This window comes from Amblyraja radiata, chromosome 6 (genome assembly GCF_010909765.2).
Source record: "Amblyraja radiata isolate CabotCenter1 chromosome 6, sAmbRad1.1.pri, whole genome shotgun sequence".
In the NCBI taxonomy this organism is placed as follows: domain Eukaryota; kingdom Metazoa; phylum Chordata; class Chondrichthyes; order Rajiformes; family Rajidae; genus Amblyraja; species Amblyraja radiata.
In genome coordinates this window covers 16,815,996-16,830,592 of record NC_045961.1, presented here as the reverse complement: position 1 = coordinate 16,830,592, position 14,597 = coordinate 16,815,996, and the positions used below count along the sequence as shown (strand labels likewise).

The 14,597-nt window shown below is 45.3% G+C and overlaps 1 protein-coding gene across 4 annotated transcripts in view; it reads left to right on the top strand.

Annotated features, from left to right (window-relative positions):
• Nucleotides 1-258: 258 nt before the first annotated feature.
• The window catches only part of postn (periostin), a 74,919-nt gene continuing 60,580 nt past the window's right edge, over nucleotides 259-14,597 (top strand). For all 4 annotated transcript variants that reach the window (XM_033022241.1, XM_033022239.1, XM_033022240.1 and 1 more), the window contains exons 1-2: nucleotides 259-431; nucleotides 1,004-1,102. In XM_033022241.1, coding sequence (XP_032878132.1) covers nucleotides 313-431; nucleotides 1,004-1,102 — 218 coding nt within the window. In that variant the 5' untranslated portion in view covers nucleotides 259-312. The remainder of the gene's footprint in view (nucleotides 432-1,003; nucleotides 1,103-14,597) is intronic.

Sequence of the window (14,597 nt, the reverse complement as noted above, 5' to 3'; positions counted from 1 at the left end):
GTCACCTTGAGCACAACACACAGCGGCAACTACGGCTCCCTGTGCGCGCTAAACTCCTCCAACACCTTACCTTGTGTTTTAACCGTGGCAGGGAATGGGAAAGCTGCTGGTTAATTAGACGGCGGAGGTTCAGGGGCAACTGTGCCTGATCTCCGTCATCTCCCCGCTCGTTGACTGGGCGTTGTGTTGTGTCGTGTCGTGTCGTGTCGGTCAAAGGCGATCCCCCTCCCAGATCAACCCTCCCCATAAAAGCCTCTGCTTCACCGGGGACAGCCCCACTTCAGAGCAGCGAGGCTCACACGGCAGTCAGAGATGAAGCTCCTCTTTGTAGCCATATCCAGCTTCTTTGTTTTCACATCCTTGGACCAAGCAGATTCATCTTACTATGACAAAATAGTCCTCCACAGCCGCATCAGAGCGAAGGACAAGGGGTAAGAAAGAACCACATTTCACCTGGAAATTAAAGGCACGGACTGACCGAGAACTCTCCGCCGCTTGCTTTAAACTAACTTAAAAACATTAACATTAACTTTGGGAAAACACAAAGTGCTGGAGGAACTCAGCGGGTCAGGCAACCTCTGTGGAGGGAATGGGAATGAGATAATGTTTACTAGTGTCGAGACCCTTCTTCAGGTTGATTTTGAAGTGACCCAGTCTGAAGAAGAGTCCCGACCCCTAAACATCGTCTGTCCATTCCCTCCACGGATGCTGCCTGACCCGCTGAGTTCCTCCAGCACTTTGTCTTATGCTCGAGAGTCCAGCATCTGCAATTCCTTGTGCCTGTATTGAAAGATCAAAGACTCTAAGGACAGGGACGAGGAACTTACAGGTGCTGTAATTCATTTTGTCATAATTCTGTCTTCATTTCAAATGTACTTTCTGGGCTGTTTCTTTAAAGTTTTTGAGATCGATCCTGGGAGTGGTTTGTCCGATCCGCTCACCTCTCGCTATCAGTTACTCCCTGATTCATATTTTCGTTTTTTCTCCCCCTTTCTATTTGCAGACCTAACGTGTGCGCCCTTCAGCAAGTGGTCGGAACTAAAAAGAAATATTTCAGCACATGTAGAAACTGGCATCAGAGGTCCATCTGCATGAAAAAAGCGTGAGTCTGTTGCTAACTTACCAGCAAATACATTCTCAACAGGAAGGGTTCCATTCCCCAGAGTACAACTTTCTCACAGACACAGACAGTGAATGGGACGAGCAGGAGGGGAGGTTGGCGACGCAGGTACTGTCAGGCACTTGAGTAAGGGAGTCGAGAACCAGAGGGTACACAAAAATGCTGGAGAAACTCAGCGGGTGCAGCAGCATCTATGGAGCGAAGGAAATAGGCAACGTTTCGGGCCGAAACCCTTCTCCAGAGGGCATATGTTTAAGGTGAGAGGGGGGGGGGGGGGGGGGGGGGGGGGAGAGATATTTAATAAGAGCCCGAAGGGTCACTTTGTTACCCAAACGGTGGTGGGTGGATGGGACGAGCTGCCAGAGGAGGTAGTTGAGGTAGGGACTATCGCAACGTGTAAGCAGCGCTTAGACAGGTACGTGGGTAGGACAGGTTCGGAGGGATATGGGGCAAACGCAGGCAGGTGGGACTAGCGTAGACGGGGCATATTGGTTGGTGTGGGCAAGTAGAGTCAAAGGGTCCGTTTCCAGCCTGTATGGCACTTAAAAAAAAACTGCTGGATATACAGAATTGATCGCTGCGGTTCTAAAACCAGCAGGTACTGAAGTGTGAAAACGCACACCTCCAGATTCAGGAACAGTTCTGGAGCTGTTATCAGGCAACGGAGCCATCCTATCACTAACCGGAGAGTGCTCCTGACCTTCCATCTATCTCAGTGGAGACCCTCTAACTATCCGACTTTACGAGACTTTATCTTGCACAACACCTTATCCCTTTTATCCTGTATCTGTGCACTGTGGATGGCTTGATTGTAATCATGTATATTCTTTCCTCTGACTGGACAGCACACACCAAAAGCGCTTCACTCTACCTCGGTACAGGTGACAATAAACTAAACTAAACTAAAGCAAGACAGGTCCTTAGACAATAGACAATAGGTGCAGGAGGAGGCCATTTGCCCCTTCGAGCCAGCACCGCCATTCAATGTGATCATGGCTGATCATCCCCAATCAGTACCCCGTTCCTGCCTTCTCCCCATATCCCCTGACTCCGCTATTTTTAAGAGCCCTATCTTGCTCTCTCTTGAAAGCATCCAGAGAACCTGCCTCCACCGCCCTCTGAGGCAGAGAATTCCACAGACTCACCACTCTCTGTGGAAAAAAAGTGTTTCCTCGTCTCCGTTCTAAATGGCTTACTCCTTATTCTTAAACTGTCGCCCCTGGTTCTGGACTCCCCCAATATCGGGAACATGTTTCCTGCCTCTAATGTGTCCAAACCTTTAACAATCTTATATATTTCAATGAGATCACCTATCATCCTTCTAAACTCCAGAGAGTACAAGCCCAGCTGCTCCATTCTCTCAGCATATGACAGTCCCGCCATCCCGGGAATTAACCTTGTAAACCTACGCTGCACTCCCTCAATAGCAAGAATGTTCTTCCTCAAATTACGGGACCAAAACTGCACACAATACTCCAGGTGTGGTCTCACTAGGGCTCTGTACAACTGCAGAAGGATCTCTTTGTTCCTATATTCGATTCCTCTTGTTATAAAGGTCAACATGCCATTCGATTTCTTCACTGCCTGCTGTACCTGCATGCTTACTTTCATAGACTGATGTACAAGGACCCCCAGATCCCGTTGTACTTCTCCTTTTCCCAACTTGACGCCATTTAGATAATAATCTGCCTTCCTGTTTTTGCTACCAAAGTGGATAACCTCATATTTATCCGCATTAAACTTCATCTGCAATGTATCTGCCCACTCCCCCAACCTGTCCAAGTCACCCTGCATTCTCATAGCATCCTCCTCACTGTTCACACTGCCACCCAGGTTTGTGTCATCTGCAAATTTGCTAATGTTACTTTGAATCCCTTCATCCAAATCATTGATGTATATTGTAAATAGCTGCGGTCCCAGCACCAAGCCTTGCAGTACGCCACTAGTCACTGCCTGACATTCTAAAAGGGACCCGTTTATCGCTACTCTTTGTTTCCTGTCTGCCAACCACTTCTCTATCCAAGTCAGCACTCTACCCCCAATACCATGTGCCCTAATTTTACCCACCAATCTTCTATGTGGGACCTTATCAAATGCTTTCTGAATGTCCAGGTACACTATATCCACTGGCTCTCCCTTGCCCATTATCCTAGTTACATCTTCAAAAAATTCCAGAAGATTAGTCAAGCATGATTTACCCTTAGTAAATCCATGCTGACTCAGACCGATTCTGTTACTGCTATCCAAATGTTCGGCTATCTCATCTTTTATCTTTTATTCTTCATATATATTAACCCATTCAGTCCATTACAAAAATGGCAGTAGAGGAGGCCCAAAACAGAAAAGTCAGTATGTGAATGGGAAGAAGGGTTAAGTAAGGGCCGTCCCACTTACGCGACCTTTACAAGCGACTGCTGGCACCCGTGATAGGTGGCCAAAATTTTCAACATGTTGAAAATTCAGCTGCGGCCAGAAAGATGCTACGACTCTTTGGAGACCTCTCACGACCATACAGGCGCCTGGCGACATGTCGTGGATGACCTCCAGCCTGTATGGTCGTGTGAGGTCTCCTATGGTCGTGAGAGGTCTCCAAAGAGTCGTAGCGTCTTTCTGGTTGCCACTGGATTTTCAACGTTGAAAATTTCGGCGACCTATCATGGGTGCCGGCAGTCGCCTGTAAAGGTTGCGTAAGTGGGACAGGCCTTTAAGCAACCGGGAGATCCAGCAGGCCTTGACAAACACATATGTTGCATAATGTTATTTGAACAGCAATCAACCCATGATTTTATCATCTATCTTAAAGACTCACTTTGTCACACAAAGAGATAAGCAATCACATTCAAAGGAAAAGAAACAACTGTAGACAGAGTAATAGTCAATTGCTGGTAGACAAAAATGCTGGAGAAACTCAGCGGGTGAGGCAGCATCTATGGAGCGAATGAAAGAAACAACGTTTCGGGTCAAAGTCTGAAGAACGGTTTCGACCCGAAACGTCGCCTATTTCCTTCGCTCCATAGATGCTGCTTCACCCGCTGAGTTTCTCCAGCATAATTGTCTACCCTCGATTTTCCAGCATCTGCAGTTCCTTCTTAAACAATAGCCAATTGCTGATCCCCAGGTAGAGGCACAGATCCCAAGTCAGTACAACTGCATAGGGCCAAACCATAAAGAGTTTGTAGTTGTGACTGTATCCTTGTGGGAATATTGGAAATCCAGGGTCAATATCAATCACCTGTTGTAGAAACAAGGAACTGAAGATGCTGGTTTACACAGAAGGACACAAAGTGCTGGAGTAACTCAACGGGTCAGGCAGAATTTCTGGAGAACATGGATAAGTGGTGTTTAGGGTCAACTATTCCTCAGACTCACAGATGACGTTATGGGTCAAGACCTTTCTTCAGACCCGAAACACCACCTGTCCATGTTCAACAGGGGTGCTGCCTGACCCGCTGAGTTACTTTGTGTCCTTTTGTTAATCAAAATGGGACATGTTGGTTGGTGTGGGCAACAGGCTGAAGGGCCTCTTCCCATGCTGTGACTATGATTATGATTCTGTTGATGGGCCTGATGTGCAAAAATAAAATGATGGACACACAGAATTTCTTCTGTGGCTTTTTAAATGAATTCATATGTTTTGCAATCATGTGGTCGAAACTCAAGAATGGAAAAGGTTTAGAGGGCCGAACATGGGCAGATGGGACTAGTATATATGGGGCATCTTAGTCAGCAAGGTTGAGTTGTGCTGAAGGGCCTGTTATCCTATTATCCCAAGTATGGGTTAGACTACTTTAGAGATACAGTGCAGAAACAGGCCCTTGTGCCCAATGAGTCCGCGCCGACCAGCAATCACCCATGCAATAATACTATCCTACACACAAGGGATAAGTTACAATTTTACGAAAGCCAATTAAACTGCAAACCTGTGCGTCTTTGGAGTGTGGGAGGAAACCGGAGGAGCTGGAGAAAACCCACTCGATCACGAGAACGTACAAAATCCGTACAAATGTGCAGACAGCACCCGTAGTCAGCTTTGAACCAGTGTCTGTGGTGCTGTGAGTCAGCAACTCTACTGCTGTGCTATTGTGCCGTTCCTAACCGTTGGGGTTCATCCAAAGGCTGCATCTGTTAGAATTGGTAGCCAAAAAATAATAGTCAACTATAGTCAACTATAATTATCTTTCGCACAGCCTTGCTTTGAGTGGGACGAAATGAATTGAAGGTGGAAAATGGGAACTCAGCTCGAAGTACTTTAAACTAAGGTGGTGGGTACTTGGAACAAGCTGCCAGAGGAGGTAGCTGATGCAGGTACTATAACAACATTTAAAAGGCACTTGGACAGGTTCATGAATAGGAAACATTTAGAGAGAAATGGGCCAAATGCAGGCAGGTGGAACTAGTGTAGATGAAACTGCTTGGTCGGCATGGGCAAGTTGGGCTGAATGGCCGGTATCTGTGCTGTATGACTCTATTACTATTGGAAGCATAGAGTCCTAGGGTATATGGAATGAAACACCGGAGAAGGTAGTTGAGGCGGGTACTTTTAGTTTAGTTTAGTTTATTGCCACATGTACTAACGTACAATGAAAAGCTTTTGTTGTGTGGTAACCAGTCAGTGGAAAGACACTATATGATTACAATCGAGCCATTCACAGTGTACAGATACATGATAAGGGAATAACGTTTTGTGCAAGATAAAGCCAGTAAAGTCCGATCAAAGTTAGTCGAGGGTCTTCAATAAGGTGGATAGTAATTTTGGACTGCTCTTTAGTTGTGGAGGGAGGTTGGTTTACGTGATGGTCTGGGCTGTGTCCACAATTCGCTGCAATTTCTTGCGCTCTTGAATGGTGTTGTTCCCAAAACAAGCTGTGATTCATCCAGATAAAATGCTTTCCACGGCGCATCTGTAGAAGTTGCTGAGAGTGGTTGGGGACTTCCTAAGGCTTCTAAGGAAGTTGAGGCACGGTGTGCTTTCTTGGCCGTAGCTTCAATATGGGTGGTCCAGAAGAAGCTGTTGATGATATTTACTCTTAGGAATTCCTACTTCGGCACTGTCAATGCAACCTGGGGTATGCATTTTCTTCCTGAAGTCGATCACTATCTCCTTTGTCATGCTGACATTGAGAGAAAGGTTGCTGTCTCGACAAGAGGATCTCAATCTCCTTCCTGTACTCCATCCCGTCATTATTTGATATCCGGTCCACAATGGTGGCGTCATATTTAAAAGGCACTTGGACAGGTACATCGGCTTAGACATTGGCTTGGACATCGGCTCTGACCTCGCCACCATCAAAGGGATCTATCGCAGTCGCTGCCTCAAAAAGGCTGCCAACTTCATCAAGGACCCACACCATCATGGCCACACACTCATCTCCCCGCTGCCATCAGGCAGAAGGTACAGGAGCCTGAAATCTGGTACATCCAGGTCCAGGAACAGCAACTTCCCCACAGCCATTAGGCTATTAAACTCGCCATCAAACAAACTCTGAACTACAACAGCCTATTGCACTTTATCTATTTATTTATGTGTATATATATATGGTCTATGCTATTCTATTCTATATTTATGCGTATAATATTCTGTTGTGCTGCAGCAAGCAAGAATATCATTGTCCTATCTGGGACACATGACAATAAACTCACTTGACTTGACTTGACTTGACTTGACTTGACATGGCTCTTTAGGCAGAGGGTGGTTTATCTGTGGAATTCTTTGCCACAGAATGCTGTAGAGGCTGTCAGTGGATATTTTTAAGGCAGAGATAGATAGACTTTAGATTAGTATAGGTGTGCGAGGTTATGGGGAGAAGGCAGGAGAATGAGGTTAGGAGGAAGAGATAGATCAGCCATGATTGAATGGTGCAGTAGACTTGATGGGCCGAATGGCTTAATTCTACTCCTATCACTTATAACCTTATGGCCAACGGGCATGTTTACGTGCTATATTACTCTATTGCTGTCAGTGTGGAAGAGATTGGCGTGGAGGAGTTTTCTATTACTGATGTTCCCAGTGAATGGGAGAAGTGTGTGTGCAATGGCCAGCAGAGTTCTTGGTTCAAGACTGCGTGGAGTTTGCATGAATGCATGGGTTTCCCACTGCCACTCTGGTCTCTTCCCACGTTCCAAAGACAGAGGTGGTGATAAGTTAATTGGCCTCCTTAAATTGCCCAGTGTGGGTGTGGGATACATCAGGGAATTGATGAAGCTGACTCACGAAAACCTCCACAGATGCTCCGTAGAAAGCATACTGTCAAGATGCATCACAGCTTCGTTTGGCAACAGCTCTGCCAAAGAAATTGCAGAGAGTTGTGGATGTAGACCAGTCCATCAGATAGACCAGATGCCCCACCAGTGACTCCATCTACACATCACGCTGCCTCGGGAAAGCAGCCAACATAATCAAAGATGTGTCCTACCCCCATCATTCCTTCTTCTCCCTGCAGAAGGTACAGAAGTTTGAAAGCGCATCACCAGACTCAGGAACAGGTATTTCCCCTCTGTTATCAGGCTTCTGAATGATCCTTCCATAAGCTAGGCTACTGTCCGATTCACCTCTACCCCATTGCGGACATTGGATTTTGTATCTGGAACTGATGCGCTACAATGCTGAGAACTATATTCTGCAATCTGTATCTTCCCCTTTGCTCTACCTATAGTACTTGAGTTTGACTTGATTGTATTTACGTATAGTGTCTCATTTGATTGGATAACATGCAAAACAAAGCTTTTTGCTGCACATCGGTACAGGTGACAATAATAATCCTAAACCTAAAAATGTGGAGAGACTAGGCGATGGGGAGAATTAATGGGCAAGAGGATTGTCCAGAGAACCAGCAGAGTGTAAATTGGCCAAAATTATCACCTTCTATGTCTTAAGGAAATACAGAAAAGATGGAAAAAGTGACCGATGGATCTAGCCAATTTATGTATTAGATATGATAGAAAAATGATCAACGTAATCAATAGTGTCCATCAAAATACCTCCATTGTATCTGCCTCAAACACCATCCCTGGCAGCGTGTTCCAGTCTCCCACCTCCCTCTGTGTAAAAAAGCTTGCCCCGCACATCTCCTTTAAGCTTAAGGTAGACACAAAATACTGTAGTAACTCAGCGGGTGAGGCAGTATCATTGAAGAGAAGGAATGGGTGACGTTTCGGGTCGAGACCCTTCTTCAGACTGATGAAGCTTTATCCCTCTCACCTTAAAGCTTTGCCCTCGGGTATTTGACATTTTAACCCTGCCAAAGAGGTTTTGACTGTCTGCCCTATTTATGCCTCTCATTATTTTATATATTTTTAGCAGCCTCTGACTTTCCAGGGAAAACAATCAAAGTCTGTCCAACCTCTCCCTGTAGCTAATAGCCCCTAATCCAGGCATCATTCTGGTAAAGTATATAAGAAGGAAAGGCAGATGCTAGTTTAAACCAAAGATAGATACAAAAAGTTGGAGTACCTCAGCAGGTAAGACAGCATCTCTGGAGAAAAGGAATAGGCGAAGTTCAGACTGAAGAAGGGCCTCGCCCGAAACCTCACCTATGCTTTTCTCCAGATATGCTGTCTGACCTGTGGAGTTACTACAGCTTTTTGTGTCTATCATTCTGGTAAATCTCCGCTGGACCTCTCCAAAGTTTAAACTATGTTTTAACTATGTTAAAATAGTTTGACATCTCAGTAACAGCAATCGTACTATAATCCGGTTTAAAATAATTTTGGAGAAGATCAAAGAAAATTCATTCGTGAATATATCTGATGGGTCCAACATAGGTGCCCTGGAAACACAGAGTGGCGAAAAGCAAAACAAATGAGCAATGGCAAGCCTTCAAGGTGCAAGCTGTGTGGTTCAAACCAAGCACTTTCCCATCCGGTGGAAACAATGAGTGATCAAAGTTGGAGCTCTGTGGGTGACAAAAGTAATAAAATAAAACAGATGAATGGGGGGGGGGGGAGCAAAGGAGAACACAGAGGGGAGAGAGGCAGAGAAAGAGGAGTGAGACGGGAAGAGAGCGGGAGAGAGAAAGGGAAGTGAGGAGAGAAAGGACAGAGAGAAAGGGAGGGAGGGGGGAGAGAAGAAGAGAGGGTGAGAGAGGGAAGAGGAGAGAAGAGGGGGAGAGTGGAAAAGAGCGTGAGAGGGAGAGGGAGAGAGAGACCTGTTAACTACAGGTTAGTATGTTTTGCATGAATGGTATTGGTGAAACTTGAGAAGGACCACATTAGTTTTTGCATTGAGACCATGGGTTAAATAAATAATTGAAAGGAAACAGATTAATTGGACGGAGTTCTTTAATGAAGGGTGTTGGAGCAGCAATTGTGAATGTGAATCATCATATGATGTAGTGGTGCAAGACATTCAGTACTTGGTGACACATGGAAGAACTGATGAAAGGTCATGGACCTGAAGCATCGACTGTCTCCCTCAGCTTGAGCTGAATATTTCCAGCATTTTTTCACTGAATGCTCATAGGTCTTTGAAGATGACAGCTTAGGTTGAGAACATAGCACAGAAACAGGCCCGTTGGCCTACAATGCCAGTTCCAAACATAATGCCAAGACCATTGAGTCAAAGAGTCATTCATTGTGGAAACAGGCCCTTCGGCACAACTTGCCCATGCCGACCAATATGCTCAAGATTCCAGCAACTTCAGAAACAGTTAGACAGATACATGGATAAGACAGATTTGGATGGATATGGACCAAACGCAGGCAGGTGGGATTAGTGTAGCAGGGACATGTTGGCCAGTGTGGGCAAGATGGGCCGAAGGGCCTGTTTCCATGCTGCCTCACTCTATGATTCTATGACTCTATCTGCATTTTCTTGTGTCTCCACACAACTACGATGCAGCCTTCTGCCCAACATGTCCCATCTACACTAGTCCCACCTGCCCGCATTTGGCCCTTATACCTCTAAACCTCTACTTGTCCAAATATCTTTTACATGTTGTTATTGTACCATCACAACTACTCCCTTTTGCAGTAGAAACGAGGGACGGTTGATGCTGGTTTACAAATAAAGACACAAAGTGCAGGAGTAACTCAGCGGGTCAGGTAGCATAGAAACATAGAAAAATAGGTGCAGGAGTCGGCCATTCGGCCCTTTGACCCTGCACCGCCATTCAATATGATCATGGCTGATCATCTGAAATCAGTACCCTGTTCCTGCTTTTTCCCCATATGCCTTGATTCCTTTAGCCCTGAGAGCTCAATTTAACTCCCTCTTGAAAACATCCAGTGAATTGGCCTCCACTGCCTTCTGTGGCAGAGAATTCCACCGATTCACAACTCTCTGGATGAAAATTTTTTTCCTCATCTCAGTCCTAAATGGCTGACCCCTTATTCTTAAACTGTGACCTCTGGTTCAGGGCTCCCCCAACATCAGGAAGATTTTTCCTGGATCTAACCTGTCCAATCCTTTAAGAATTGTACATGTTTCTATGAGATCTCCTTTCATCCTTCTAAATTCCAATGAATACAAGCTCACTCGATCCATTCTTTCATCATATGTCTGTCCCGCCATCCCGGGAATTAACCTGGTGAACCTACACTGCACTCCCTCAATAGCAATAATGTCCTTCCTCAAATTAGGAAACCAAAAATGCACACAATACTACAGGTGCGGTCTCACCAGGGCCCTGTACAACTACAGTTGGACCTCCTTGCTCCTAAACTCAAATCCTCTCGCAATGAAGACCAACATGCCATTAGCTTTCTTCATTGCCTGCTGTACCTGCATGCTTAATTTCAGTGACTGATGTACAAGCACACCCAGGTCTCGTTGCACCTTCCCTTTTCCCAATCTGACACCATTCAGATAATAATCTTCCTCCCTGTTCTTGCCACCAAAGTGGATAACCTCACATTTATCCACATTATACTGCATCTGCCCACTCACCCAACCTATCCAAGTCAGCCTCATAGCATCCTCCTCGCAGCTTTGTGTCATCTTCAAACTTGGAGATGTCACATTTAATTCCCTCGTCTAAATCGTTAATATATATTGTAAATAACTGGGGTCCCAGCACTGAGCCTTGCGGCACCCCACTAGTCACTGCCTGCCATTCTGAAATGGTGTTAGGTAAACTGTTGGGATTGAAGGCAGATGAATCCCCAGGGCCTGATGGTCTGCATCCCAACAGTTTACCTAACACCATTTCCTGACTAATGTGGATTCCCTTCAGTTCCTCCCTCCCACTAGATAGTCCCCTAGTATTTCTGGGAGATTGTTCGTGTCTTCCTTAGTGAAGACAGAACCAAAGTATTTGTTTACTTGTTCAGCCATTTTCTTGTTTTGCATTATATATTCACCTGTCTCTGACCGTAAAGGGCCTGTTCCATTTGGCGATTTTTTTCAGCGACTGCCGGCATCATTGACTGACGTATCAGGTCAATGAACAATATGCGGCGTAACGCTGCAGTGATGCGGTGTGATGACGCATTGATGTTTTTTCAAGCGTCGCAACATTTTTTTTGTCGCCGCTGGATTTTGAAATGTTCAAAATATTTTGCCGACCCTGATATGTTGCCAAAACAATCATCAACTGGGACAGGTCCTTAAGGCACCTACATTTGTCTTCATTAATCTTTTCCTTTTTACATATCTAAAGAAGCTTTCACAGTCTGGAGAGGTGACAGGTGATGTTTTGGATCGGGACCATACCCACCACTCTCTGAGTGAAAAAGTTACTTCTCGGGATCCTACAAAATCTTTTCCCTCTCACCTTAAAACCTCTATCCCCTTGATTCCCCTACCCTAGATAAAAGACCGTGCGTTCACCCTATCTATTCCCCTCATGATTTTATACACCACTATAAGATCACCCCTCAGCCTCCTGCGCTCCCAGAAATAACGTCCCAGCCTGCCCAACCTCTCCCTATAGCTCAGGCCCTAATCTGCCCACAGTCAAATGTGATTTGTAGGAAGAACTGGTGCAGTACAACCTTGATCAGCTCTTTCCAAGTTATCTATGTTGTTTGGAATTTGTGGAACAACTTTTCCTGCAAGCTAATCAGGAAAATTAGCTACCCAGAAAGTAATCTTCAGAAAATGTATTTATTTTAATTATCAATTTCCAGCCTACTGGTTAGTTTATATTGTGGTAGTTAAGCAATATCTTGTCCCAAGAGTGGTAAGATGCCTACAAAGCAATGATCAGATCATTCAGTCTGAAGTTGTACACGTACATACAGTTATGTTTCTCCAACCAATGACTTTGGTTGAAACAAAGTGGGCAGTAGTGGAGTTGTTGCCTTGAAGTGCCAGAGACCCAGGTTTGCTCCTGACTACCGGTGCTGTCAATGTGGAGTTTATAGATTGACTTTGTGACTGCATGGGTTTCCACTGGGTGCTCCGGTTTCCTCCCACATTCCAAAAATGTGCAGGTTTGTAGGTTAATTGGCTTATATAAATTGTCCCTAGTGTGTAGGATAGTGCTAGTGTTCGGGCAATTGTTGGTCAGTGCAGACTCTGTGGCCAAAGGGCCTGTTTCTGTGGTGTATCTTTAAACTAAACTAAACTAAACAGTGCTGGAAGAACTCAGCGTGTCAGGCGGCATCTGTGATGGGAATGAACAGACGACATTTCGGGTCCGGTTCCTTCTTCAGACTAATGGAGTTGGGGAGAAAGGTGGATGAGAGAGTTGTGGTAGGACAAAGCCTGGCAAATGGCATCACAAGTAGACAGAGCAGTAAAGAAGGTACATGGTATGCTTGCCTTAATAGGTCGGGGCATTGAGTATAAGAGTCAAGAGGTCATGATGCAGCTTTATAGGACTTGGGTTCAGCTCCATTTGGGATATGTGTGCAGTTCTGGTCGCCCCATTACAGGAAGGAAGTGGAGGGCTTGTAAAGGATGCTGAGGAGGTTCACCAGAATGATGGATGGATTAGGGGGTATTAGCGAGAGGGAGAGGTTGGACAGACCCGGATTGTTTTCTCAGGAACATCAGAGCTCTAGGGCAGGAGGAGGAAAATTTAAAGTGAGATACGTTTTTTTGTACACTGAAGGTGTTGGGTGCCTGAAAGCCTTTAGTGCGGAGAATGGAGGGATATGGATCATGTACAAGCAGATGGAATTAATTTAACTTGGCATCATGTTGGGCACAGACATTGTGGGCCAAAGGGCCTGTTCTTGTGCAGTCTACATCCTGCATCAATGATAGGTGATTGCAAAAGAGCAGGGGGGGTGGGGGGGTGATTGGCAAATGAGAGGAAATAGTGACAAAGGCTCGATTCTCTTGTCTCCATTGACTTTGGTTGCTGTCCAAAGTCTTATTCAGAATCGGGTCTTGGCACAAAGCCCACATTGACCTCTGCTGAGATGGTTATTTGGACAGACTTGGATTGTTTTCTCTGGAGTACTGCAGGCCGAGGGAAGGCCTGATAGACGTGTATGTGTGCAACTACTCAGACGAACATATGGATCTTGGTCTCACAGACCACAGTCTTGCGATTCCATCTCTGCCTAAGAAGTCTTTACCAAACGGAACTGTGCAGCTCGTTGAATATAATATCACATCCCAAGTGTCCAGCTGCCTTGTAAAGCTGGTTGGAAAAGAGTCTTGCTTTTCCAGATGGCTTCCTTCTAAAAGTGCAGAGGCGGTTTCCAAAAGTCTCCGTGTAGCAAAAGACTGTGCGTGCTGAGCACAGATGGCTTACCAAGTAGTTAAACGGATCTTTTCTTTGCAACCACATAACCTTTATTACATTCAATGCAAATGCCTATTAATCACCAGAGTGTAACTGTTTCAGTCCGAATGCAAACTAAGATACAGAATGTTCCACCTTTTTCTCAGAAGAGTCAAGACCCCAAGCATCGCCTATCCATGTCCTCCAGAGATGCTGCACGACCCGCTATGTTGCTCCAGCACTTTGTGACTTCTTTTGAAGCAGAATAATAGGACCTACCTTCAGAAAGGAGATGAGGAGAAATCTCTTTGGCCAGAGAGGGTTGGCATGGATAGGATTAGATAGTATGCAAAACAAATCTTTTCACTGTTTCACTACATATGTGACTAGATTGTATTTATGTGTAGTATTGTAGGTCTAGTGAGGAGGAGGGTGGTGAATCTGTGGAATTCATTGCCCCACAGACGGTTGTGGAGGCCAAGTCATTGGGTATTTATACGTCAAGGGTCAGACGATGTCAAGGGTTATGGGGAGAAGGCAGTAGAATGGGGTTGAGAGGGAAAGATAAATCAGCCACGATTGAATGGCGGAGTAGACTTGATGGACCGAATGGCCTAATTCCACTCCTATGATGAATGAACTTGTGAACTTTGTAAGCCAGTATCTACAGTTTCTTGTTTCCAAATATCGATTACTGCTCTTTTATCATTGCTGGGACCACTCTACAAAACACCAGGGTGAGGATACTTTGAACATGAAGACTGCAGTGGTTCAAATGGCCATATTGCCACCACCTTCTCAAATATAATGTACTGCTTTCCTCTGAATTTGAAGCGTCACTGCTGAATTTGCAGTGTTTGCAT